Genomic DNA, 26,266 nt, shown 5'->3' on the forward strand with positions numbered 1-26,266 from the left:
GAGGCTGTGGCGCAGGATCTGAGCAGAGGCTGCAACATCAATCACGCTGAGCAGAGGCTGTGGCGTCAATAAGAAAGTGAGGACGGGGACTGGGGACGTCAGGAGGTCACGCGGCATGAAGTCACTTTCAGACCTCCTGCCGCCAAGTGAGGATGGAAATGCTACGCCGCAGGAGGTCACTGCCGCCAGGTCAGGACCAGAAAAGTGGCATTAAATCACTTTCTGACCTCCTGCCGTCAAGCCAGGAACCGCTACGCGGCAGGAGGTCACAGGAGCGACGGGTTGGCGAACCCTGATTTAAAGTAATTGAATAATTGATGTTGACATCTCTACAATACAAAAAGGACAACAAATAAAACATTGAAACATGGTAATATAATTTCAACTGACTGAGGCCAATTGCCACTCAACAAAGCTTTTTCCCATAGAAATATGATCACTTGTGTTTAAGCTACTTTTATCAGCATTTAGTTAACACTATCCTTTGCATTGGTGCAGTTGGAGTGTTTACATGTTACTTTAAACCTCACATTGGCATTTCAAATCTCATGATCTTCTGATAATTTTTCCAAAAAACTGATTTGAACCTGGAAGTTTGCTATGGAATTGCAATTGAAGAACAGTTTGTCTATTTCTCAGCAATTAACATTTTCTAGAGTGCAAGTAGATGGTGAAGAGATAGTTATAGCAATGTTACAGAAATTGTTATCTGAGTTTGACTCATTAGATATGGCATTTGAAACAAAACTAACCACAGACCCATTCAGAGCAAAGTTACTACAGTTACAAGAATGGCTTCCATGTAAATCAAATGCTGGGGCTACTGCATTGTATACAAAATATGGAAAATTCTGAAAATTCAAGTTGAAGTGCTACAATTGTCACAAGACAGGACATCAAGCATTTCAATGCAAGACAAAGGCCAGTATTCAATGAGAAAAATTTGCCTTGTTTTATGGCGAGTTTGTGCTATTTTCACGTTGGAAGGAGCATTTTGCTCTCCAAAAGTGAACCACCCTATTCAATGTGATATTTTCGCCGTCTTTTTAAGTGATTTTCGCCGTTTCTCTCCGTGTAGCAATTCTCCATCTTTTCATGGAGAACTGGAATGTGAACTTTTAAACTAAAAGGTTTTTTTTTTTTTTTTTTGGTGTCAAAAAATCAGGATTTTTTTTCTGTGAAGGGGCATGTTATTTTTATTCATGTGCTTATAGCACATGAATATATATTTAATTAAAAAAAAATAATATTTTTTTTTTTTTTTACACAGAGCAGCCAGCAGGGGGCCGGAGCTCTCGAGCCACTCATTAGATATTCATATATTCACTGCATCCGATCATTATATATGCATGATCGGGTGCAGTGAATACTGGGTCCCCCGCTGGCTATAGGGGGGGCAGCTTGTGCTGCCTGGGTCCCGGGGAGCCCTCCTCCCCTCCACATATGTTCTGGGGCAGCCAGGGAGACTGTAATCTCCCTGGCTGCCACCGTCCCCGGCTCCCTGTCAGCTCCCTGCTGCGGACGCTCGTCCGCTGCATGGGTTAAGACTCGCCGCGAGTGGTGGCGAGTCTTAACCACATTGAATAGTGGGAGCAGGAGTGGCAGCGAGCCCTCCGGAACAGGGCGAGTGCATGGTGAGAGAATAAATCTCTCGCCATGCACGGAGAATTATTCTCGTTGAATACTGCCCAAAGAGTTGATTCCAATGTAAGGAAAAAAATGAATTGCCAAAGATGATTTAGCCCCGAGTGCCACAGAAAAAGTTTACTGGTATATTGATCTGGATGCAACAATGCAATTCAGCTGCAATGAGTAGCGGTTCACAATGTTAACCAAATGCAACCCTAACAAAATCAAAAGGATTAGTAATCAAGTACTTATAGCTACAAAAAGTTGACATGATAAAAGCCTGATTTACAGATAGATCAATAGCAGAAGTCCTAAATCAACAATATGCTTTATGTGCCAGACATGGATAAAATGTTATTGCCATCAGTGTGATAGAACAGAGGTCAAAGTTGTCTTCCCTAAAGGAAAAGTGCATTGTGAGAAACAGGAAATGGACCATCGTTACTACAGGCACACAATGTCAGTAATTCTATGCTTCTGATAAACAGCACTGTTAAGAATTGACTGGTTTTCTTTCATAGAATATTTGATTACCGTGGACACAATAGTGCTCAAATGGTCAAAGGGATGGTCACAGAAATGTCTGTGACAGAGAAACCCATATGTGAGAGCTACATATTGAGAAAAGAAAATAGTCGGCCAGTCAGCAAGTCGGGTGCCAGACAGTTTCCCGACAGTCGGGATCCCGACAATCATTATCCCGATGACGGGATCCTGACAGTCAAAACCCCGACATTCAGAGTCCCGACGGCCACCGGCTATTCTTCCTCATCCGCAGCGAGCCCGCAAGGGGCTTTGTTGTGCTCCCCATGCTTTCTGAGTCCGGCCAGTCGGGATCCCGACTTCGGGCTAATGACTGTCGGGATCCTGACTGTCGGGACCATATACCACACCCAGCAAGTCAAGCTATAAAGCCCATTGAGTTAGTAAAGTCAAATGTGTGTGGTCCAATGGAAGTCCTGTCCATGTGTGGATGCAGATACTTTGACATTCATAGATGACTGTAAATGATATGGCCATTTCCTACTGATCAAAATGACCAATCATTGGGTCCTTCATTGAGCCTGCTGATCCCATCACCAGGCCAAAAGTTGAACGACCCGATGCGCTGGATTTGACCACATTGTTCCATGTGTAGACATGTGAACAATGTGGCTATGGCAGCAGCAGCATCTCTTGCTTCGCTCCTCCCATGCACGCCGTTGGCAGCACGCCGAGGGAGAGGGTGGCGGTTGGCAGGAGATTTCAAAACTCCTATTCAAATTAATTGACTGCTGCTGATTGCTATGAATGGGAGTTTTGGTAGCAGGAGACAGGAGATTTCAAAACTCCTTTTCATTCAGCAGTGGGGGTGTGGCAGAGGAGCAGCAGGAGGAGGAGCGGCACACCCTGAACACTCTAGATACCCCTGATCATGGCCACACAGGACAATTGAGTAAACTCTAATCCAGTGGTTCCCAAACTTTTTTTGAATCACATCACCTCTACAGTATCATCATTTTTTTTTTCACAGCATTACTAGGCCAAAAGTTTTTTTACTGAGAATTGCAGAAAAAATATAAAATTAAATAAATTGTGCTTATATGTCATCCTTAGGTTCAGTTATGTTGTGAGGAACGTGATTTATTTTTGTTTATACACATTTTTTTTCTAATTGGAAGCAACAAGCATTTGGCAAATTGCCTATAAGTTTGCCCAAAATAATATGAATTGTTTCTAGACCACCAACCCAGGGCATCCCTGCAAGTACACTGAGACGCCCCAAGGAGCCATGGCACATAGTTTGGGAACCACTGATTTCATTGTTTTCTCAATCATTCTGTGTGTTGCCATGGAATGGGGTGTTCTGGATTTAAAGGGAAATTGGATAGATATCGAATTGGATCCGATATCTATCTGTGTGTGGGCACCTTAAGTGAGACAAGGCTATATAGGGTCGTTAGTGACTCAAATGGCTATTTCCCATGATTCACAGGAACATCTGCACATTCTGAGTATTAAGTGGGGGGAATGGGTGGAAATTAGTTCCACCACCTGTTATTGTAGGTAAAACTTTTTACATTACATTACATTACAGCAGAAAAGCTGCCCCACCTCCCAAGTTAATAGAGGATTCAGGGGGCACTAGTGTCACTAATGAGCGGGAACCATCTCAGGTCTTGGTGGCTCCATGGTTCTCCTCCACCTGCAGTCCATCCTCTCCTGGTACTCAAGGGGACATGAGTTCCACCACCTCTCCAGGACCACTTTGAGCCCTGGGGACCTGATATTTTGACTGACTAGGAGCCTAAGTAGGGTTTAATCCAACACTGCTCCTCCTACATCTCCTGCCTTCCCCCATCCCCTCTGCTCATCCACTGACCACCACCTCACGTCTCTCAAACCCACCTTCAAGATTTTTCTCTCTTCATCACTCCACCACCATAACTCACTCTGTCACCAAGTCAGACTTTCTACAGTTTATGGAAATATGTTGACAACAGAAGAAGGTTAATTTCGGAGAAGAACAACATACCCTATTGCAGTGCTGTGGAAATCGACAGAAATTTTTTCAGAGGTCTGCACATGTGCAGTGTAGTCGGAAGCAGCAGAGTTGCTGATATCAATGGAAAAATTAGCACCTTGCCATTTTCCAGAGATCTGCGCATAACTTGAAATGGAATACTAAACGGAATGCTGAAGAATCAGAGGTCTTGCCCAGAAGTCGCAGTTACATAGTTACATAGTTACATAGTAGGTAAGGCTGAAAAAAGACTTGCGTCCATCTAGTTCAACCTGGTATAGATATCCATTGCTGATTTGGTAGGTTCTGGTATTTTACAGACAAACTATATTTCTTATTTGTACCCATGGATGTTTTTCTCCAGTAAATGTTTGTCCAACTTTGCCTTGAACGCATTTAATGAGCCAGCTGTTACCACCTCTCTGGGAAGAGAGTTCCAGAGTTTGACTGTTCTGACCGTAAAGAAATTCTTTCTACTAGCTGAATGAAATCTTTTTTCTTCTAATCTATACTCATGCCCTCGTGTCCTAGATTCCTTTCTAGTAGAAAAAAGGGTGCGTGACAGTTCCTTATATTGGCCCTTGATATACTTGTACATGTTGAGCATGTCCCCCCTTAAACGTCTCTTTTCTAATGTAAATAGTCCCAAATTGCTTAATCTCTCCCCATAGCTTAAATTCTCCATTCCCCTAATAAGCTTTGTTGCTCGCCTTTGGACTTTTTCTAGTTCTATGATGTCCTTTTTATAGTGTGGGGCCCAGAACTGTACTCCGTACTCTAGGTGAGGTCTCACCAATGCTTTATATAGTGGTATAATTACCCTTGAGTCCCTAGTTTCCATTCCCCTCTTAATACATGCCAGAATTTTGTTGGCCTTTTTTGTAGCTACATTACAATGGGCACTACATCCTAGTTTGCTGTCTATTTGGACTCCTAGATCCTTTTCAAGTATGGAATTACCCAGTTCCTCTCTGCTAAGGTTGTAACTTGCACACTGGTTGTGTCTCCCAAGGTGCATAACCTTACATTTATCTACATTGAACCTCATCTTCCATTTTTTTGCCCACTCATCTAGAATTGCAAGATCATTTTGAAGCATGGTGACATCTTCTGATGATTTGATGACTTTGCTAAGTTTTGTATCGTCCGCAAAGATGGATACATTGCTGAGTAACCCAATATCGTTAATAAAAATGTTAAACAAAATGGGCCCCAAAACCGAACCCTGGGGCACTCCACTTAGTACCGGTATCATATCTGATACGGCACCATTCACAACCACTCTTTGTTCTCTATTACATAGCCAATTCCCTACCCATCTGCAGATATTTTCACCCAATCCTAGGTTCTCCATTTTATTAATCAATCTCTTGTGTAGGACAGTATCAAATGCTTTAGCGAAATCTAAAAAAATCACATCTACAGCATTTCCATTATCGAGGTTTTTGCTAACCTCTTCATAGAACCCTAGTACATTAGTTTGGCATGAACGATTTTTCACGAACCCATGTTGGTCTCACTGAGTAGACGGTGATGATCTAAATATTTCTGGATACCATCCCTTAAAAATCCTTCAAATAGTTTACCCACAATTGATGTTAAACTAACGGGTCTGTAATTAGCGGGATCTTCCTTTTTTGAATATTGGCACTACCTCTGCTATTCTCCAATCTTTTGGTACTATACCTGACGATAGTGACTTGCTAAAGATATAATGTAGAGGGGTAGCTAGTTCATCCCTTAATTCCATTAATACCCTCGGATGAATCCCATCTGGCCCTGGTGATTTATTTGTTATGAGTTTGCTTAGCCTCAGTATTATTTCCTTTGGCGTGAAATCCACAATAAGATCTGGCTTATTTGTCCCGTTTGTGGTAAATGTTCGTTCCACAGTCTGCTCTCCCTTAGTAAATACTGATGAGAAGAACTCATTTAACAGTTTTGCTTTTCCATTGTCCTCAGTAACACTTTTTCCACTAGTATCAGTTAGTGGGCCTATGTTTTCCTTAATTAAAAGTTTACTATTTATGTATTTAAAAAACTTCTTTGGGTTGGTTTTGCTTTCAGTGGCTATGCACTCTTCATATAATATTTTAGCTGCTTTGATTACCCTTTTACAAGTTTTGTTTGATTCTTTGTATTTTGCGAACGCCTCCTCATTCAAGTTATTTTTATAGAATTTAAAGGCTCTGGTTTTATTGTTGATAGCTGACCTTACTTCTTTGTCCAACCATGGTGGCTTTTTTTTGTTGAATTTACCTTTAGTTACTTTAGGAATGTATTCAATAGTTAGTGAATCAAGCACCTTTTTTAGAGTATCCCACATTTCCTCTGCATTTTTTCCCTCCATAACCGTTTCCCACCCAATTCCTGTTAGGGCTTCCTGAATAATTCAAAGTTCGCTTTTCTGAAGTTTAGTATTTTTGCAGATCCTTTTTGATGTAATTTACTGAAGTTGATTTCCAGTGAAACCATATTGTGATCACTGTTCCCTAATTGTTCAATTACTTTTGTGTTTGAAACTAAGTCTGTGTTATTTGTTAAAACTAAGTCCAAGAGTGCCTCATCACGAGTTGGAGTTTCCACCGTTTGTGTAATAAACTGGTCTTTAAGTAAGCTTAAGAACCCATTGCTTCTTGCTGATTTACCTGTTTCGTTTTCCCAATCAATGTCGGGTAAATTAAAATCCCCCATAATTAATACCTGACCCTGATTTGATGCTTGTTTGATTTGGTTTAAAAGAAGAGACTCTTCCCTTTCGTTTAGATTTGGTGGTCTATAGCATACCCCTATTATAAATAATTTTTTTTTTTTATTATTGTCGGTTATCTCTGCCCACACTGTCTCCGAGTTGTCGTCTTCCAGGTCTGTGCTCATATTTTTCTCACATGATGTTAAGTTATTATTTACATATAGGCACACACCCCCGCCCCTTCTATTTTCCCTGTCTTTCCTGTAGAGTGTATATCCCTCCATGTTTAATGCCCAGTCATGCGACTCATTACACCATGTTTCTGTAATACCAATGATGTCATAGTCATCCCTACTGATCACCGTTTCTAGCTCCCCGATTTTACTCACTAAGCTTCTTGCATTAGCCAGTAAGCATTTTAATTTATGTTAATTTTTAGATATGGCTCTAATATTGTGATTAGTTTCACCCCAGGACCCATTTGAATTCTTTACTAGCTTCCTCTTTCCCCTCTCCCCTTCAATAGACTCTCTACAGGCCTCCCCACCATGCACACTGCCTGCCCTCTTTATAGTTCTGGGAATTCTTCCTCTGTCCTTCCCTCCTTCCCGTATACTAAGATCATCTGTACCTAAGAACTGTAATGGGGTAACGTGACTGTTACAACATAACATTTTATTACATGACATTCCTGATGCACCCAGAGAGTTACCCCCGATTATACCCTTGTTATGTCCCAAGACTTTGTCTATGTCTCCATCCCCCCCCCCCCATCTCCTTCCCCCATATGATTCCTGATCCCAGTCCGGCTTCTCTCCCTGATGGTCCCATAATGTCTTGCTGCCCCCACCCCCCCGTCGCCTAGTTTAAAATCTCCTCCAAGACCTGCAAGACGTCACTGCGTCAACATGTCATCATTGTCTACATAATAAATGTTAACATACTGTAGTCAATGGTAACATTTTGACTGTCTACATTCTCATGTCAACATAAATAAAATAATATTTCTGACTGTAGACATATCCCCCCCAACCAGGATGTGGCTGTATTGTCTAATTAATGTATAATAAATTATTGCCACACACAAAGAGAAAAATTATGCCAATGCACTATTTTTTCGATACTAATTCAAATTGTAATACATTTTGCAATACATTTATTTTTTTGTAATCTTGGCCAGAGATCTAGGCTTACCCACCCCATCCAGAGAACCTCATTGGGTAAGTCCCTAACACTCTAAGGGTTCAAGCTTAGGTCATGGAACCCCCCCCAGCCCAACCAAACCACCCCAAGGCATCACATTGGTGTAGCGAGTGAAGTGTTAAAGAGTAGTCTGGGGCCCCTCCCTGTATATACTACTTTATCATCTGTTTTGCTATTACGTTGAATGTATCTTTAAGGTTTTTCTGGCCAGTTTACAAAAAGCTGACTATAAAACTGTTTACTCTGTGTGAGGAAACGTGCCATTTCCATAACTCTTGTAATGTGGGTTAGAGCTTCCCTATTCATGCGGAAGAGAAGAAACTGATTTACCGAGACTTCAGCGACTAAAGGATCACGTTTTGTCGTCTCCCGTGTTTAAGGTACAGTAAGATGCACTAAGTATCCAGAAAGGTTAGAAGTTGTTATTTAAAGTCAGTAATGTATTTAGAGGATTTTTCTTAAGCAATTTGAAGAACTGTCATCGTTTTATACATATATGTATATTGAAGAAAAAGGGACTTATTACAAATCAGATATACCTTAAAACAGAAATATACAATCTTTACACATAGGACTTGGAGAAATGATCCCAAGCACCAGAAATATGATAAGATAATATATAATAAATGAAAAATATTATTATCTAAACTGTTAACGGCTGAAAAGATAACGTCCTTTGGAGTTTATTTTTTGTTGTTTGTGATGACCATGTAGATAAACAAACTTTTGCATATAGTTATATCCCCGATAAGATCATATTACCCAATATTAAGAAGTTCCCTCGGTTCTCTTTGCTGTATTGTAAACCTAAACCTCACACATAGAAATGTAACCGATTCTGATTTGTGCTGTACTGTAAATGTATTTTCTTTGTCAAGGCGAGCTCAGGGAGGACAGAAACCACTCTAGGAGCAGGATCCAACCCACAGTATCCGAGTGTTGTGAAACTGCGCAGGATTCGTACTGAACACTCGCAGAATGTACCAACGCAAAGCAGGAATGCGAATGTTTCTGACTGATTGACAGCTCAACATATGCTTATTATATGCCAGGCATGTCCAAACTGTGGCCCTCCTGCTGTTGTGAAACTACACATCCCAGCATGCCTTGCCATAGTTTTAGCACTCCTTAATAGCAAAACTGTGACAAAGCATGATGGGACTTGTAGTTTCAGAACAGCTGGAGGGCCATAGTTTGGACATGCCTTGTATATGCGATCCGACCTGATTAGTCCCTATGTTAAAATAATAATAATAATGTCACTTTATTATTCTGTTCTTAAAAGTTTACTATTGATTTGATAAAAAAAAAATCAATTCAATGTGAAAATGATCTTGTTTTATTAACTTTTGGGGTTGTACTTGCTTACCAAAAGCTGCTTCATACCAAGAAGTGAAGACAAGGGAAAGGCAGGCACTGCGGAAAATTTAGTAAGATCAGAGATCTATTTCACATGGTTGCTAATGGCAACCAATCAGATACTCTCTATTATCTTCTAGAAGGTGCTAAGTAAATAATATATAAATAAATCTAAATAATTCAGTAGATTCTTATTGGTTGCCATAGCAACATCCCATGTGAAATAAATCTCCCATCTTTGTAAATTTTGACCACTCTCTTTTTGTCGGGTGCATTTTTATTTACATATAAAACTTTGCTTTTATTGATATTGGAATAAAAATCTAGGAGGTCAATTCCCGGATTACTATATGGACACATAAACCATAAAAAGACAACACACAAAAAATAACACTGAATAGATGTAACAAGAAAGATCAACATGATGATAATTGTTTAAATAGATAATATTCAAGCGAACCAAGAAAAAGCCTGAGAAAATATGCAGTAATAAATAGGCAGGTGAACAAAAAACGAATGCAGTCAAAAATAAGTCACAGTGATTTGATCTTTTCTGATGTGACCCAGTACAAGTCCTGATAACTTCAAAATTTACCATGGGACAAATAAATACGGTTTATCACGAATAATTCATAAACATTGATAGTAGATATACAGTAAATGAATGTGCACTTGATATTGAGGACAGGAAGAGGGTGTGTGCAGCTATTACTCAACAGTGTCTGCGACAGCTGCTTCCCCCCAGCGTCCCCAGTGACCTCCACGTCCACTAGTTTGCTTCTGGCCGCGGTCTTTTCTGAGATGTGAATCGCTGGTTCTGTCAGTTGGCAGCTCAAGTCCCCAATCCTACACGTGTTTCTCCACCTCTATGCTTGTTTAGCGGCTTCCTCAGGAGGTGTACTGGGGACTGCAAGAGGTCGGAGAGGTCGCTGGGGACTGCACTCACTTAAGTATTAACCATACATTGTGCACATAATATGGGAGACTCCCGTTTTGTTGGGCAATCTCCCTACACCCATGAAAGAGTGAACAGACCTCCTGCATTCTGCCCGCTTCCTAGAGAAGCGTGCGGGAAAAGAAGATCATACACAAGATTTGCGTCTCCTTATGAAGGAAGCAGGGCTAGATGCAGAGAAATTGTCATTTTTTTTACACAATTTTGTTTTGTGTGTCTATGTTGACATAGGTCGAAATGGTGAAAAACCTCATGTCAACCTTTTGACTGTCGATCTTGCCCAGGTTGACCTAATGCTTGTGTCGACCTAATGACCCTGTCGATCTAGACCCATGTCGACCTTGTCCCATGTCAACCTAGACCCATGTTGACCTTGCTGGCGAATATGTTTATACTGTGTCGCTTACCTATGTATTTTCTCGTTTTACAGGTGAAAGCGTTGCTGCCACCATGAGTATCACCGACCCAGTCACAGTCCTGTCAGCTATTCTGTGTATTTTGGTGGCAGTGCTTTACTATGGACGCAAAAAAAACAAGTATCAGAATTTCCCCCCTGGTCCCACGCCATTACCCATCATCGGGAACATCCACATTCTGGACATGAAGAGACCGTATGAGACACTCCACCAGGTATAATTCAATACACTATAAAAAAAATGACAGTTATGAGGGATTTAAATGGCGATACGGTCACTAGGTCGACATTATGAAGATCGACATACAATAGATTGACAGTTAAAAGGTCGACATGAGTTTTTCACATTTTTTGGGGAGCCGACTTATGTGGACAGGCGGTATTTTTATCCTACCACCCACTAGGGCCTGGAGGGAGAATACAATAGTGCCCAAAACATGGTGAACGTAGCGAGCCATGTGAGGGGACGCGGCACACTGATAGTGTCCATGTCGACTTCAGGCAAAATTCTGGAAAAACTCACGACTGTCGACCTTCCCATTGTCGACCTAATGCTTGTGTCGACCTTTAGAACCTGACAACACTAGCCATGTCTACCTATTTCATGTGTCGACCGAAGCACAGTCAACCATTAGTGGCCTACCTAATCTATGTCGAGTGTCGAGTGTCGACCATACAGTTGACCCTATGACCCATACCCATTAAATGATGGTCTGTTTCTGCATTGGTACGAGCAGTGTAAGGAGACCGGTGCTATCAGTGAGCAGCAGTGCAGGCATGCAGCCATAGTAAGTGGCAGTGTAAGGAGACTGGTGCTATCAGTGAGCAGTAGTGCAGGCATGCAGCCATAGTAAGTGGCAGTGTAAGGAGACCAGTGCTATCAGTGAGCAGTAGTGCAGGCATGCAGCCATAGTAAGTGGCAGTGTAAGGAGACCGGTGCTGTCAGTGAGCAGTAGTGCAGGCATGCAGCCATAGTAAGTGGCAGTGTAAGGAGACCAGTGCTATCAGTGAGCAGTAGTGCAGGCATGCAGCCATAGTAAGTGGCAGTGTAAGGAGACCGGTGCTGTCAGAGAGCAGTAGTGCAGGCATGCAGCCATAGTAAGTGGCAGTGTAAGGAGACTGGTGCTATCAGTGAGCAGTAGTGCAGGCATGCAGCCATAGTAAGTGGCAGTGTAAGGAGACCGGTGCTGTCAGTGAGCAGCCGTGCAGTGCAGGCATGCAGCCATAGTAAGTGGCAGTGTAAGGAGACTGGTGCTGTCAGTGAGCAGCAGTGCAGGCATGCAGCCATAGTAAGTGGCAGTGTAAGGAGACCGGTGCTGTCAGTGAGCAGCAGTGCAGGCATGCAGCCATAGTAAGTGGCAGTGTAAGGAGACTGGTGCTGTCAGTGAACAGCAGTGCTGGCATGCAGCAGCCATAGTAAGTGGCAGTGTAAGGAGACCAGTGCTGTCAGTGAGCAGCAGTGCAGGCATGCAGCCATAGTAAGTGGCAGTGTAAGGAGACCGGTGCTGTCAGTGAGCAGTAGTGCAGGCATGCAGCCATAGTAAGTGGCAGTGTAAGGAGACCAGTGCTATCAGTGAGCAGTAGTGCAGGCATGCAGCCATAGTAAGTGGCAGTGTAAGGAGACCGGTGCTGTCAGAGAACAGTAGTGCAGGCATGCAGCCATAGTAAGTGGCAGTGTAAGGAGACTGGTGCTATCAGTGAGCAGTAGTGCAGGCATGCAGCCATAGTAAGTGGCAGTGTAAGGAGATCGGTGCTGTCAGTGAGCAGCCGTGCAGTGCAGGCATGCAGCCATAGTAAGTGGCAGTGTAAGGAGACTGGTGCTGTCAGTGAGCAGCAGTGCAGGCATGCAGCCATAGTAAGTGGCAGTGTAAGGAGACCGGTGCTGTCAGTGAGCAGCAGTGCAGGCATGCAGCCATAGTAAGTGGCAGTGTAAGGAGACTGGTGCTGTCAGTGAACAGCAGTGCTGGCATGCAGCAGCCATAGTAAGTGGCAGTGTAAGGAGACCAGTGCTGTCAGTGAGCAGCAGTGCAGGCATGCAACCATAGTAAGTGGCAGTGTAAGGAGACCGGTGCTATCAGTGAGCAGCAGTGCAGGCATGCAGCCATAGTAAGTGGCAGTGTAAGGAGACCGGTGCTATCAGTGAGCAGCAGTGCAGGCATGCAGCCATAGTAAGTGGCAGTGTAAGGAGACCGGTGCTATCAGTGAGCAGCAGTGCAGGCATGCAGCCATAGTAAGTGGCAGTGTAAGGAGACCAGTGCTGTCAGTGAGCAGCAGTGCAGGCATGCAGCCATAGTAAGTGGCAGTGTAAGGAGACCGGTGCTGTCAGTGAGCAGCAGTGCAGGCACGCAGCCATAGTAAGTGGCAGTGTAAGGAGACCGGTGCTGTCAGTGAGCAGCAGTGCAGGCATGCAGCCATAGTAAGTGGCAGTGTAAGGAGACCGGTGCTGTCAGTGAGCAGCAGTGCAGGCATGCAGCCATAGAAAGTGGCAGTGTAAGGAGACTGGTGCAGTCAGTAAGCAGCAGATTCAGGCATGCAGCCATAGAAAGTGGCAGTGTAAGGAGACCGGTGCTGTCAGTGAGCAGCAGTGCAGGCATGCAGCCATAGTAAGTGGCAGTGTAAGGAGACTGGTGCTATCAGTGAGCAGCAGTGCAGGCATGCAGCCATAGTAAGTGGCAGTGTAAGGAGACCAGTGCTGTCAGTGAGCAGCAGTGCAGGCATGCAGCCATAGTAAGTGGCAGTGTAAGGAGACCAGTGCTGTCACTGAGCAGCAGTGCAGGCATGCAGCCATAGTAAGTGGCAGTGTAAAGAGACCAGTGCTGTCAGTGAGCAGCAGTGCAGGCATGCAGCAGCCATAGTAAGTGGCAGTGTAAGGAGACCGGTGCTGTCAGTGAGCAGCAGTGCAGGCATGCAGCCATAGTAAGTGGCAGTGTAAGGAGACTGATTCTGTCAGTGAGCAGCAGTGCAGGCATGCAGCAGCCATAGTAAGTGGCAGTGTAAGGAGACCAGTGCTGTCAGTGAGCAGTCGTGCAGTGCAGGCATGCAGCCATAGTAAGTGGCAGTTTAAGGAGACTGGTGCTGTCAGTGAGCAGTCGTGCAGTGCAGGCATGCAGCCATAGTAAGTGTCAGTGTAAGGAGACTGATGCTGTCAGTGAGCAGCCGTGCAGCAGCCATAGTAAGTGGCAGTGTAAGGAGACCAGTGCTGTCAGTGAGCAGCAGTGCAGGCATGCAGCAGCCATAGTAAGTGGCAGTGTAAGGAGACTGGTGCTGTCAGTGAGCAGTCGTGCAGTGCAGGCATGCAGCCATAGTAAGTGGCAGTTTAAGGAGACTGGTGCTGTCAGTGAGCAGCCGTGCAGTGCAGGCATGCAGCTGTAACACTTAGGGCTGAGGTTACAGAGATTTACCTTTCAGGAACGTTGTCAGTGGCAACTCAGATTTCTTCACAGAGGGGCAGGAGTTAAACAGGTGACAGTGAAATGAAGGGGGTTTATTACAATTTCAGCTTCTTCAAGCAATAATAGCAATTGACACCATTTACAGAATACAGGTGCTGAAGTCTGCATTAGTCTGTATGTCTCTTTAAAGAAGCCCTTGGACAGTTAAGCAGTCTCTGTCATTAAGCCTCTGAATCCTTGCTTTTGCAGCCACAATCTCAAGTATATATACACAGTGTATAAAGTCTCTTCCAGCATTCTCAAACTACAGAAGCAAAGTCAAATAAATGCTGCAGATGCAACCTTTAGTATCTTGCAAAGGCTGGGTGACCAAATACAGACTAGTCACATGTAAGTGCTGATTCAGCTGCTTGACTGGGAATGTCTTTAATGCTGGGTCTGTATCACAAACAAATGCCTGGCCATCACTGGTTACTTACTCACAGCAGGCAGGGTGCTCATCTTCTCTCAGCACTACTGTACCTTATAGCTTCACTCACTGTGGCTACGGAGGGGTCAGATAAACTCCAGGGCCTCCCAAAGTCTTCCTCTACAGCTCTGGCTATCTTCAGTGCCCTTGCTCCTTGTAATGCTGACTGCTCCAGCAGCTATCACTCAGCAACCATGCTCTCTCCATATGCTGGCTGACTCTGTCCTCTCTTTACTTTCACTTTCTAAAGACTCCTCATCTCATCCTGTGCATGTGTAGCCAGCTTCCTGAGCCAATCAGTGCACTAGGAAGTGCCTGCTATACATGTGGACACATGAGAGAAGAAGGTAACCTCTGCAGTACCCAGAGTGTCCCTGAAATGAGGCAGCAGCATAAATAAAGCACATGGATGTTTTCCATAACAAAACCACAAATATTCATACACATTCCTGTACATTGCTTCCAAAAAACAGTCCCAGTATTTCTTTCTGGGGTGCTACAAACTCCCACACTAAAAGGTTGCATGTCCTCATGCAAAACGTTAAGGTTCAAGGTCCTGAATAAACGGTCTGTGTCCATATGATCTCTGATTGGCTCTTTGTGTCACATTTTCCATTCCTGTGAGCCCCTCTCCACCTACATTGCATTGGTAGTTTGGCTTGTAGTCAAGTGGAGGACCTCTGTGATGTGAATAGCGCCAATACCGTCTGTGATGTGTTACATATCTGCTGCCTTGAACTGCTACACCATTAGGACCGGTGACATTTACAGCCTGTTGACCTTTAGCTCCAATGATCACATCAAATTCTACAATTTCTCCATCTCCCAGGCTACGAAAATATTTTCTTGGGTTATACGTCTGGATGTCTGTATAATGAACAAACACTTGTTTCTTCATGTCTTGTCGATTTATGAAGCCATAGCCATATTGCCTGTTAAACCAAATAACTTTTCCCCTAACTCTTCTTGCAGTGACTTCACGCCCTTGGTCTGTAGGTGGTGTGGTAACCACTTTAATTTGATTTTGGATTATAGGATGGACATCCACATCTCTGATCTGCTCTTCTTTGATGCTCCATTTTGTCTCTCCTCTGCACTTCCCTTCTTGTTGCATGAGGTATCGCAATTGCTGTGACATTTCGGTGATTCTGTGGGTCAGTTCAGCCACTTGCACTTCTATAGTACTTAATAGATCATGACCTATGGCCGGAGCACCCTGTGCAGCCGCTCCTTTAAGTGTATGCTGATCCAGGATTTCCCACTTTGCATTCTCTGGGGCATATTTATTTTCTTGGTACCCCAACATTTCTGGACAGGACAGTTCTTGACTGTTTAATTTCCCTACTATTTTAATGGCAGATTCTTTGAAGGATGAAAAGGAGCTTGTAGATAACTGTAACTGAAGGAGGCGTAAATGCACCTTCACCATCTCGCCGTGGGAACCCTCTATAAATTGATTTATCAATACTTCGTCTGTTGGCCGGATTTCTGTTGGGTCAATGGCCTGAAGTGTTTGAAGTGCCTTCTGTAAGGCGAGGGCAAAATCACGCAGTGTTTCTCCAGGCTGCTGCTTTCTTGTGTAAAAGGCCACCTTGAGTTCAGACAATGTTCTTGTATCAAACGTTGTGGCTATTCGTTTTAGGATCAGGTCGACTGTTTTTCTTTGCTCCTCTGGCCATGAAGTCACCTCTTCTAAGGCTGTGCCTTTCAACTGCCCAATTAAGATCTCCACTTGTTGTTGGTCTGATAATGTGTACAGGATAGACATCGACTCCATTTTTCTTTTAAAGTCTGTTAAGGTATTTGCCTCTGAAGCTTCTCCACTATAAACTGGGAGCCATGTGACCCAAAAGTGATAGGGCTGCATTATTGGGTTTATGTTGGTCATGGTTGGAATAGTATTTGGAGAATCTCCCGCAGCTTGTTCATTGGATGACATGTTGATATTGTGTTTGTATCCTGTTCGTAGGACGCCAATTGTAACACTCAGGGCTGAGGTTACAGAGATTTACCTTTCAGGAACGTTGTCAGTGGCAACTCAGATTTCTTCACAGAGGGGCAGGAGTTAAACAGGTGACAGTGAAATAAAGGGGGTTTATTACAATTTCAGCTTCTTCAAGCAATAATAGCAATTGACACCATTTACAGAATACAGGTGCTGAAGTCTGCATTAGTCTGTATGTCTCTTTAAAGAAGCCCTTGGACAGTTAAGCAGTCTCTGTCATTAAGCCTCTGAATCCTTGCTTTTGCAGCCACAATCTCAAGTATATATACACAGTGTATAAAGTCTCTTCCAGCATTCTCAAACTACAGAAGCAAAGTCAAATAAATGCTGCAGATGCAACCTTTAGTATCTTGCAAAGGCTGGGTGACCAAATACAGACTAGTCACATGTAAGTGCTGATTCAGCTGCTTGACTGGGAATGTCTTTAATGCTGGGTCTGTATCACAAACAAATGCCTGGCCATCACTGGTTACTTACTCACAGCAGGCAGGGTGCTCATCTTCTCTCAGCACTACTGTACCTTATAGCTTCACTCACTGTGGCTATGGAGGGGTCAGATAAACTCCAGGGCCTCCCAAAGTCTTCCTCTACAGCTCTGGCTATCTTCAGTGCCCTTGCTCCTTGTAATGCTGACTGCTCCAGCAGCTATCACTCAGCAACCATGCTCTCTCCATATGCTGGCTGACTCTGTCCTCTCTTTACTTTCACTTTCTAAAGACTCCTCATCTCATCCTGTGCATGTGTAGCCAGCTTCCTGAGCCAATCAGTGCACTAGGAAGTGCCTGCTATACATGTGGACACATGAGAGAAGAAGGTAACCTCTGCAGTACCCAGAGTGTCCCTGAAATGAGGCAGCAGCATAAATAAAGCACATGGATGTTTTCCATAACAAAACAACATATATTCATACACATTCCTGTACATTGCTTCCAAAAAACAGTCCCAGTATTTCTTTCTGGGGTGCTACACAGCCATAGTAAGTGGCAGTGTAAGGAGACTGGTGCTGTCAGTGAGCAGTCGTGCAGTGCAGGCATGCAGCCATAGAAAGTGGCAGTGTAGCCAAGATAAACATTCATTGGGCAAGCAGGCTAAAAGCCTAAAGAATGCCGGATGTTACTTAAACAGCATCTACTTACTGTAGCGCATTGTTCACTGTATATCACACCCTTATTGGGGTATTGTCTTTCTAAATAAATACCTGTGTGCTATCTTATTTGGTGAGGGAGAGAACAAGGTCCACTCTACCTGCTGAACCCACCTTTCTTTGGAAGCTTGAGAACAGCTCAGGTGGAGGCACCACCAAGAAGAAGGTCACCAAGAAAAAGTCTAGTCATCGATATACTGTAGTGTGACCCCTATTTGTTGTGGTTACATCATCTTGAACTGAAGCCTAACTAAGCAGCACCTTCTTGGGCTCATATGGTAGGATCACTGGTCCTGGAATTACAAAGCCTAGGTTTATGTATGTACTGTATAGTAACCATGACACAGAGATGCTGTACATGGAGATTCCATGAATAAATATATGTTCTTATATTGTTTTGCAGCTATCGGAGAAGTACGGCTCAGTGTACAGTGTACAGATAGGAGAGGAGAAAGTGGTCATCCTGACCGGGTATGAGACCGTGAAAGATGCTCTGGTAAACCACGCAGAGGAGTTCTCAGGACGGGCAAAAGTGCCACTTTTTGAAGAGATGACTGAAGGACATGGTAATCATTATTGCTCTGTGTGTGTGTGTGTGTGTATGTGTGTGTATATATATATATATATATATATATATATATATATATATATATATAGCCCAGATCTGTCACTGTGTGCCTGTGTGTCTAATGCTGGGTGGTGTCATAGACTGACAGATTAGGGCTAATAGCCTATCAGCGCACGACACTTGAGAGATCGCCCTTCCCCAAACTCTCATCTGGAAAAAAGCATCACTCAGAGACTTGCAAGTGATAAAGCAGTGTAAGCAAGTAAGCCCCACCTGCAGCACACTCACACTGCCCCTCCCACACCCACAGCACCACCGGACACCCTCCCCCACCTAAGGCCACCCCACATCCACCACTTCCCCACCCCCGGTACTAATGCACCCACTAAACGACACCACCACACCCGGACCTCCTAAACCTGCAGTACCCCCGCACCCAGCCGCCCAAACTCTGCACCCGCCCAACTACCACCCGCAGTCCCCAAACAACCATCCCTTCCCCACCCACACCACAAACGCTCCCGAAACTGCCCGTCACTCAACTGGTGCACCCCCGCACCTGACCACCCACACGGGGCGCCCCCCCCGCACGTGCAACTCCACCACCCGCAGCATCCTCGCACCTGCCACTGCCCCACCCACACCACCCCCAAGCACCCAACCTTCTACCACCAACGCCACCGACAAACCCACCCGCAACACCACCGCAGCTGCCCCTCCACCACCCACAGCACCTACGAATCCACTTGCAGAAACACCACAACCGCCGCTCCCCCACTTGCAATACACCCACAACTGCCCCTCCCCCACCCATGGCACACCAGCCATCCACAGCACACCGAGACCCTGTCCCTCACCCACGCCAATCCGGTGCCCGCCACCTCCAACACCGGAGGTACCCTCACCCAACTGCAGCACTTATGTATGGGTATATGTAATAAAACATAGTGTCTACCATTTAAAACTGCAACTAAAGCATAGTAGATTCTGTGATGAATAATAAGTAACAATATGGTCTCATAAAACAATCCGTCCGAGCAGGTTTCTTAAGATAAAACTCAGTTTTTCATTTAAGAGTTTAAATACACATGTACAAGAACAATAGAGATTATCTATTGGCGAAAACCAAGGGTATGCAATCAGCCCCAGACCTAACGCGTTTCATCCTTTCTTCTGAACTCCATCTAGAAAACATTATATACAATATTTTTTTTTGTCTCCTTTATGGCTTTACCTCCCAATGGTAGCAGTAAAGACGCGGTTCTTTCCCAGAGTCTCACTACCTCCACCTCGCTTCTGCTCACTGAATGCTGTAGAGATTCGGCTGTCAGGCTTGGGGTCTTTAGAAGCCAGGGGAAACAGCAACTGATTGCAAGTTCATATGGGTTTATTTAGTAAGATGAAAATACCAGTGAAAATGAGATGTTATGTGATTGGTGTAATTTTAACCCCACCCCCTCCCTAAAGAGCCGCAGATGCCGGTATTTGACCGGCAGAGATAGGAGGTGCTGGGGGGGCTGATGTGACGCACTGCTATATGTGGAAGGCTTGCCCACCCTTCCAGGGGGGGCTGGGAGGGGGACCAGATTTTCGGGACCCTCCCGGCCATTCCAGAAGGGTAGGTAAGTAAGTTGCAGGGGCATATTGTTTCCGTACCCGTCTCCAGGATTGAATATATCTCTATTATTATTTAACAATTTTGGATCAAGGAAAAAAGTAGCATATTTCAGCTTGACTAGTTATCTGTAATTAGATGAGATTAGTATTGTGCAATTACTGCAGTTTCCTTGTTTCACACTCTTATACCGTGAGGATGTGTCACGTGACCTGAGGCTGCGGTTATGTAAGATTCACTTCATGTACAACGCATTTCAGTTAGACTTCTTATAGACACGGAACCCATTATTTATTTATTTACAGTTTCTTACATAGTGCAGCATATTCTGTTGCGCTTTACAGCCACCCCTCCCAACTCTCCCGATGATATTGGGACAGTCCCACTAATTGGAGACTGTACCGCTGTCTCTCCAGCAGGTCCCAGTGTCCCGTAGATGGGGGATAGATGCTACGGCTAGGATGAGACGAAAACCGTGGTTGCAATGTTTGGCCACGCCTCCTTTGTCTGTAGCTCCGCCTCTCCATCCGCAGCTCTCTCCTTTTTTTCAGGAGGGACCACGCCTAAGCTCCAGCTGCCCATACAATATATTATATTGACTGTCCTTACCAGGTATCAGGTGAAAGGGATGATGTTTTAACGGCAGCTACTTAAAAGCAGATAAAGGGCAGATGTATGAAGCCTAGTGAAGAGATAAAGTGGAGAAAAAGTGGAGATAAAGTGGAATGAGGTAACACAAAAGCCAATGAACTGTGTTTGAAAAATGACAGTTGGGAATTGATCGGATGGAAGGTTATCTCTTTCCACCTTATCTCCACTTTATCTCTTTACCAGGCTTAATTTGCCCCACTAGTGGCTGGCTATCATAATATATAACTGATAATTATTATTGCGGTATCCAATTAGAGGATCCCGGATAACGTCTTAATTCCATATTTTACTGTGACCTGGCAGTTGCATATGTGGGATTACGCTTTGTGTGCCTGAGTCAAGCAAAACATAATACTCTATAATTGCCAGAATGGGGGGATAAAGCCGCTGGCATTTGGCCAATAGGATAATGCCTAGAAAACCTATTAGGAGGGGTAAACTCCCATTGCTTATTGGATATCCCCCTTATTGGGAAATGTAGCCAGGGCCGGATAAAGGTTTGTTGGTACCCCTGGGCAATTAACTTGTGGTGCCTCTAGCAATAACATACAGTAGTTCCTCTTAAAAAGGTTTTTGCCATCTGCATTTTCTTCTTGTTAAGTATTACAAATGTCTTACATTTACAGTACCAAGCTATGAAACATGTTGCTTACTTGAGTCTTGGTTCACTAGCAAATACCACCTTAAAATGGCATTATAGCCATGGCCAACCCAGGGGGAAGGGGGGGGGGGCTCAGAACGGTCCAAAAGTCAAACAGAGGAGCCACACCAGCTAACATGCCTAACACTTCCACACATCATTGGCTGAGACTCACTGGCAGTTGGTGCAACACCATAGGCGTGTGCACAGGCACCCCCTAATGCTGTGCCCACCCTTATATACTTTTGCTTTTTAGAACTGGTATTCCATTAAAACAAGCGCCCATCAATCAATTATGTGTGTTTTGCATTGTTAATTGTAATAGACCATGGGTCCTCAAACTGCGGCCCTCCAGATGTTGTGAAACTACAAATCCCAGCATGCCTTGCCACAGTTTTAACACTCCCTTATAGCTAAACTGTGGCACGGCATGCTGGGATTTGTAGTTTCACAACATCTGGAGGGCCGCCGTTTGAGGACCCATGTAATAGACCATTGTCATATCACTACATACCTGCATCATCCATATGACTACATACATATCACTACATACATATCACTACATACCTGCATCATCCATGTATGTTTATGACTTTATTTGCATGTACTGTTACACAGAGTAATTAGAAGATTAAAACTGAACTAGGCCGGAGATTATGGTGCGGCTGAAAGATGTTTTATATTGTAGCGAGTGCGAATAGCTGATGGTAGACACGTCTGATTGGTGGTGTTAGACACACCCAATGGGCGTGTAAGACACCCCCTAATGAAATGTGCACCCACTAATGCATGGGTCCTCAAACTGCGGCCCTCCAGATGTTGTGAAACTACAAATCCCACCATGCATTGCCACAGTTTTGCTATAAGGGAGTGTTAAAACTGTGGCAAGGCATGCTGGGATTTGTAGTTTCACAACATCTGGAGGGCCGCAGTTTGAGGACCCATGCACTAATGTAATGTGCTGTGCACGCCTATGTGCAACATCTTTATTTTAATTTTGGACTGTGCTGTAGCCCCACCACTCCCACTGCCGCTGCATTAGACTATTGTGTCCTATGTGCCACATTTAAGAGAAAAGGACAGCTTTATTATAATTCATGAAAAGAACACTGATCTTTATCCTGAAGATTTGGATTCTTGAAATGAGCTATGACTAACTGCTTGTTAGTACATTTAAAGCAGATGTGCTCAAATCGGTCCTTGAGATCTACCAGCAGTCCTTGTTTTCCAGGCTGCCTGTAGATCTGTAGAATGTGTCAGTTAGGAAAAAAATGCAGCATGTGTTTGAAAGTGTGACAGTTAGTAATGATTGCACCTGTGCACTAGTGAGGTGGTCTGGGAAATGTGACAGTTAGTAATTACTACAGCTGTGCACCAGCTAGGCGGTCTGGGAAATGTGACAGTTAGTAATGACTACAGCTGTGCACCAGCTATGTGGTCTGGGAAATGTGACAATTAGTAATGACTACAGCTGTACACTAGCTTAATGGTCCAGGAAATGTGACAGTTAGTAATGACTACAGCTGGGCACCAGCTTAATGGTCCAGGAAATGTGACTATTAGTAATGACTACAGCTGTGCACCAGATTAATGGTCCAGGAAATGTGACAGTTAGTAATGACTACAGCTGTGCACCAGATTAATGGTTTGAGAAAGGTGACAGGTAATAATGACTGCATCTGTGCACCAGCTAAGTGGATTTAGAAATGTGACTATTAGTAATGGCTGTTCTGTACCTGTGCACAAGCTAGGTGGTTTGGGAAAAGTGACAGTTGGTAATAAATGCACCTGTGCCGCAGCTAGGTGGTCCAGGAAATGTGACAGTAATGACTGCACCTGTGCACCAGCTAAGTGGTCTGGGAAACGTGAAATAACTTCACCTGTGCCAAAGCTTGGTGGTATGGGAAATGTGACAGTAATGACTACACCTGTGCATCAGCTAGGTGGTCTGGTAATTTGACAGATAGTAACCAGTTGCGGTTTTTACCTATGGGATACAGGACTGCAGCCTCTCCAGATAAAATACGCCACTGTGTTCTGAATAAGTAAAGCCAGATGCAGTCTGTTAGACTGCACTGGCTTCACTGCGATTGGCAGTGACTTCCTATTGGAAGTCTGACCTGCCAGTCTCCCAAGGCAGTCCCATTGGGAGGTGTTCCCTTCCTCCTGGATGCCTTTATGGGGTGCAGGGGCGCCGGTTTACGTTTTTGACGGTGGGTGCCCCCCCAGTCCTTGATGGAGGTAGACAGGGGGTCCTGACAGCGCCACAGCGGGGTCCCAGTAGCGGATATTCCATCAGCAGTGGGGGTTCCTGCAGAAGATGGGAACTAGCAGCAGTATTAATACCTCTACTAGTTCCCATCCGCCGCAGGGGCCCCCGCTGCTGATGGCATATCCGCTGCTGGGACCCCGCTGCTGATGGCATATCCGCTGCTGGGACCCCCGACGGTGAGCTCCGGCCGTGGCCTGTGGGTGCTCCTCACCTTCCGTTGGTGCTTGGGCCCTGGAGCACCCATGGTTTCGGCGCCTATGATGGGGTTCTATAGCTGCAGGCTGATAATGTGCATGTGCTGGTTCCACTGCCTGTCCTCTGTAGTGTACAGATGACTGGACCATATTTTAGCTTCAATGGGCTGCTGCCGAAGGGCTGTGTCGGGGCAAGGCATCACGGCCCGTGGCAACTCTCTTCCTACACCAAGGTAGGAACTACCACTATACTGTACCAGGTGGTCTTGGAAATGTGACAGTTAGTAATGACTGCACCTGTGTACCAGCTAAGAGGGAAACATGACTGGTTGGTAGATCTCAAGGACCGGTTTGGTTAGCCCTGATCTAAGAGGCCAGATGTAATGATGCCCAAGTTGACTTGAAGTGCAGGTTCCCTGGCCAAACTTTTGCTGCTTAAAAAAAGTCAGAGTTTGTACCAGAACTTTTACCTGAAGCCTACTGTGGGGCATTAAATCTGCTCCAAAGTCTTCAATATCTGTTTTGTGACTCAAAAGAAAATGGATGTCGAAGATTTTTTTATTATTTGTTTTTCGATGTTGGCATGAACAGGTTTAGTAACATAGGAGGTTATTCTGGTTCGGGCGGCTGGGCCGTAAGCGTACCTTCCTGTTTTTTTTTTGATCTGCGCATGCCTACCTTCCGCAATGCGCAGGCGCGACGACTCCACAACGCTCACGGACGGGTCTTTCCGTGCGAAAAAACCTGTCCGCAAGAGTACGGTCATTGTGGGCGGCATAGGGGCGTATTGAGGGGAGCGGCCAAAATAATGAGGGAAACTGGGCGTAAACATGGGCGTACACGGTGGGTGTGCACAAAAAATGTACGCTGCTACTACCGCTCGATCAGAGAAAGCACCGTTCATTTCAGACACAAAACAGGCGGCCGCCAACCGCCATCTCAGACCACCCCTACAGATACCGCATGAGAGCGGACGGCTGGGTCTGCTAATTAACGCTGATTACTACTCAAACACATACACCTGAATGTAATAAGCAATGCTGCAGTCTATTAAGTCCAAACCATTATTTCACTACCTGCAAGCCACACACAGCACTCTAACACATTGGAAGCTTATCTTTCTATACTTCTCTACATGTAAAGGTTGGTTTTTATTTAAGGTAAGAATCTTTTTAAGATCAGCTTATATATGCTAAGGTAGGTATTTCTAAAACATTTGTACACAATCACTACGTGTTTTCCTATACATTACACAGCAGCACACTCAATCTACACACGTTGACATATGTCAACGTTTTCACTCTAAAACAAACATATGTTTTGTATTTATGATACAAATACATAAACCACATCTAACACCTACAAAGGATGTTTCAGCAATGTTTTCAGCCCATGGCCACTATTTTGCACCCAATCTTTGTATAGCACCCAAAATACATTACTGTACCACTTCCTGCTCTGCTATGAATTTAATTTTACTACACTCTGGATGTAAAATGTCACCAATCACATTATTGCAATCACATCTCTTTAACAAGATCGGTGACATACGCTGAGTTTTCTATTGAAAACAATAGAGACCCGTCCGTGCACGGTGGCGTACGCTCAGATAGCCGCAAGAAGTCGGTGGGAAGACGGACGAGAGACGTCCGTAAACGGTGGCGTACGCTCTGTTGTACGCCAGTTGTCGGAGTCTAAGGGGTGATCCGTCCGTGTACGTTGGCGTACGCTCAATTGTACGCCACTCCCCTTTGTCTGTGTTTGTGCCAGTCCGTATGCGGCTGTTTTGTGGGTGGACTTTCGCTCAACGGCCGTGTACGGTAAACGTACGCTGATACGGAACGTACGTACGGCCGCCGTAACCAGAATAGGGTCCATAGTAACATAGGCCCTTATTCTGATTGACGCGGACTTTACCGCATACTTTCGGATCGCGTCTTTACGGCGTATGCGCATGCGTGGAGAACGCAACGCGCATGTGCCACGCCTTGACTCGGTACCAGTTCGGCCAAATCCCGTCCAGAACTGTTCACCGCTATCATTCGGGAAATAGGGGCGTATTATGGGCGTCATGCGGAATGACACATGGGCGTAGTTTCAAAGTGGGCAAAACGGGGCGGAAACATGGGCGGACACGGGGGAGTACACTTATGTTGGGGGGCGTACATTCGGAAACCACTCCGAATGCACGCGATCAAAAAGGGCAGAAATGTGCGGTGTCCACAAGTGTACTATTGCTTTGCGGACACCACTCGTTCATGCGGTAGGCGAACGTACGCCTAATGACTACAACCATTAACACCTGAACCCAATAGAATCTACTCCTTTACTCATTACTGACTAATAGGCCGCTTGTCAGTGCTTTAATTGAAACCATTGCTGCTTCAAGGAAACCTTACTAGTCCCCCACATATGCTGTACTTGTCAGACACTTTCAAACTGCTAACAATGGACATGACAGAATATTAATACTATCAATACACATGTGTATTTGACATGTACTCATGAAACCACACATTTTGGGTAAAGTAAACACATTTATTTATATTCATGTCACAGT

At 44.6% G+C, this 26,266-nt stretch overlaps 1 protein-coding gene across 3 annotated transcripts in view; it reads left to right on the forward strand.

Moving 5' to 3' along the window:
• LOC146064813 (cytochrome P450 2C5-like) overlaps positions 1–26,266 on the forward strand; it is an 83,210-nt gene that overhangs the window by 13,167 nt on the left and 43,777 nt on the right. Inside the window, exons 3-5 of one of the 3 annotated variants that reach the window (XM_083178706.1) lie at positions 8,319–8,407; positions 10,772–10,971; positions 18,170–18,332. In XM_083178706.1, the coding sequence (XP_083034832.1) occupies positions 10,792–10,971; positions 18,170–18,332 (343 nt within the window). In that variant the 5' untranslated portion in view covers positions 8,319–8,407; positions 10,772–10,791. Of the gene's footprint in view, positions 1–8,261; positions 8,408–10,771; positions 10,972–18,169; positions 18,333–26,266 lie in introns of those variants that run through there. The other 2 variants (XM_083178705.1, XM_083178708.1) reach the window with 2 other exon arrangements.

This window comes from Crinia signifera, chromosome 3 (assembly GCF_055691185.1).
Source record: "Crinia signifera chromosome 3, ASM5569118v1, whole genome shotgun sequence".
Taxonomy (NCBI): domain Eukaryota; kingdom Metazoa; phylum Chordata; class Amphibia; order Anura; family Myobatrachidae; genus Crinia; species Crinia signifera.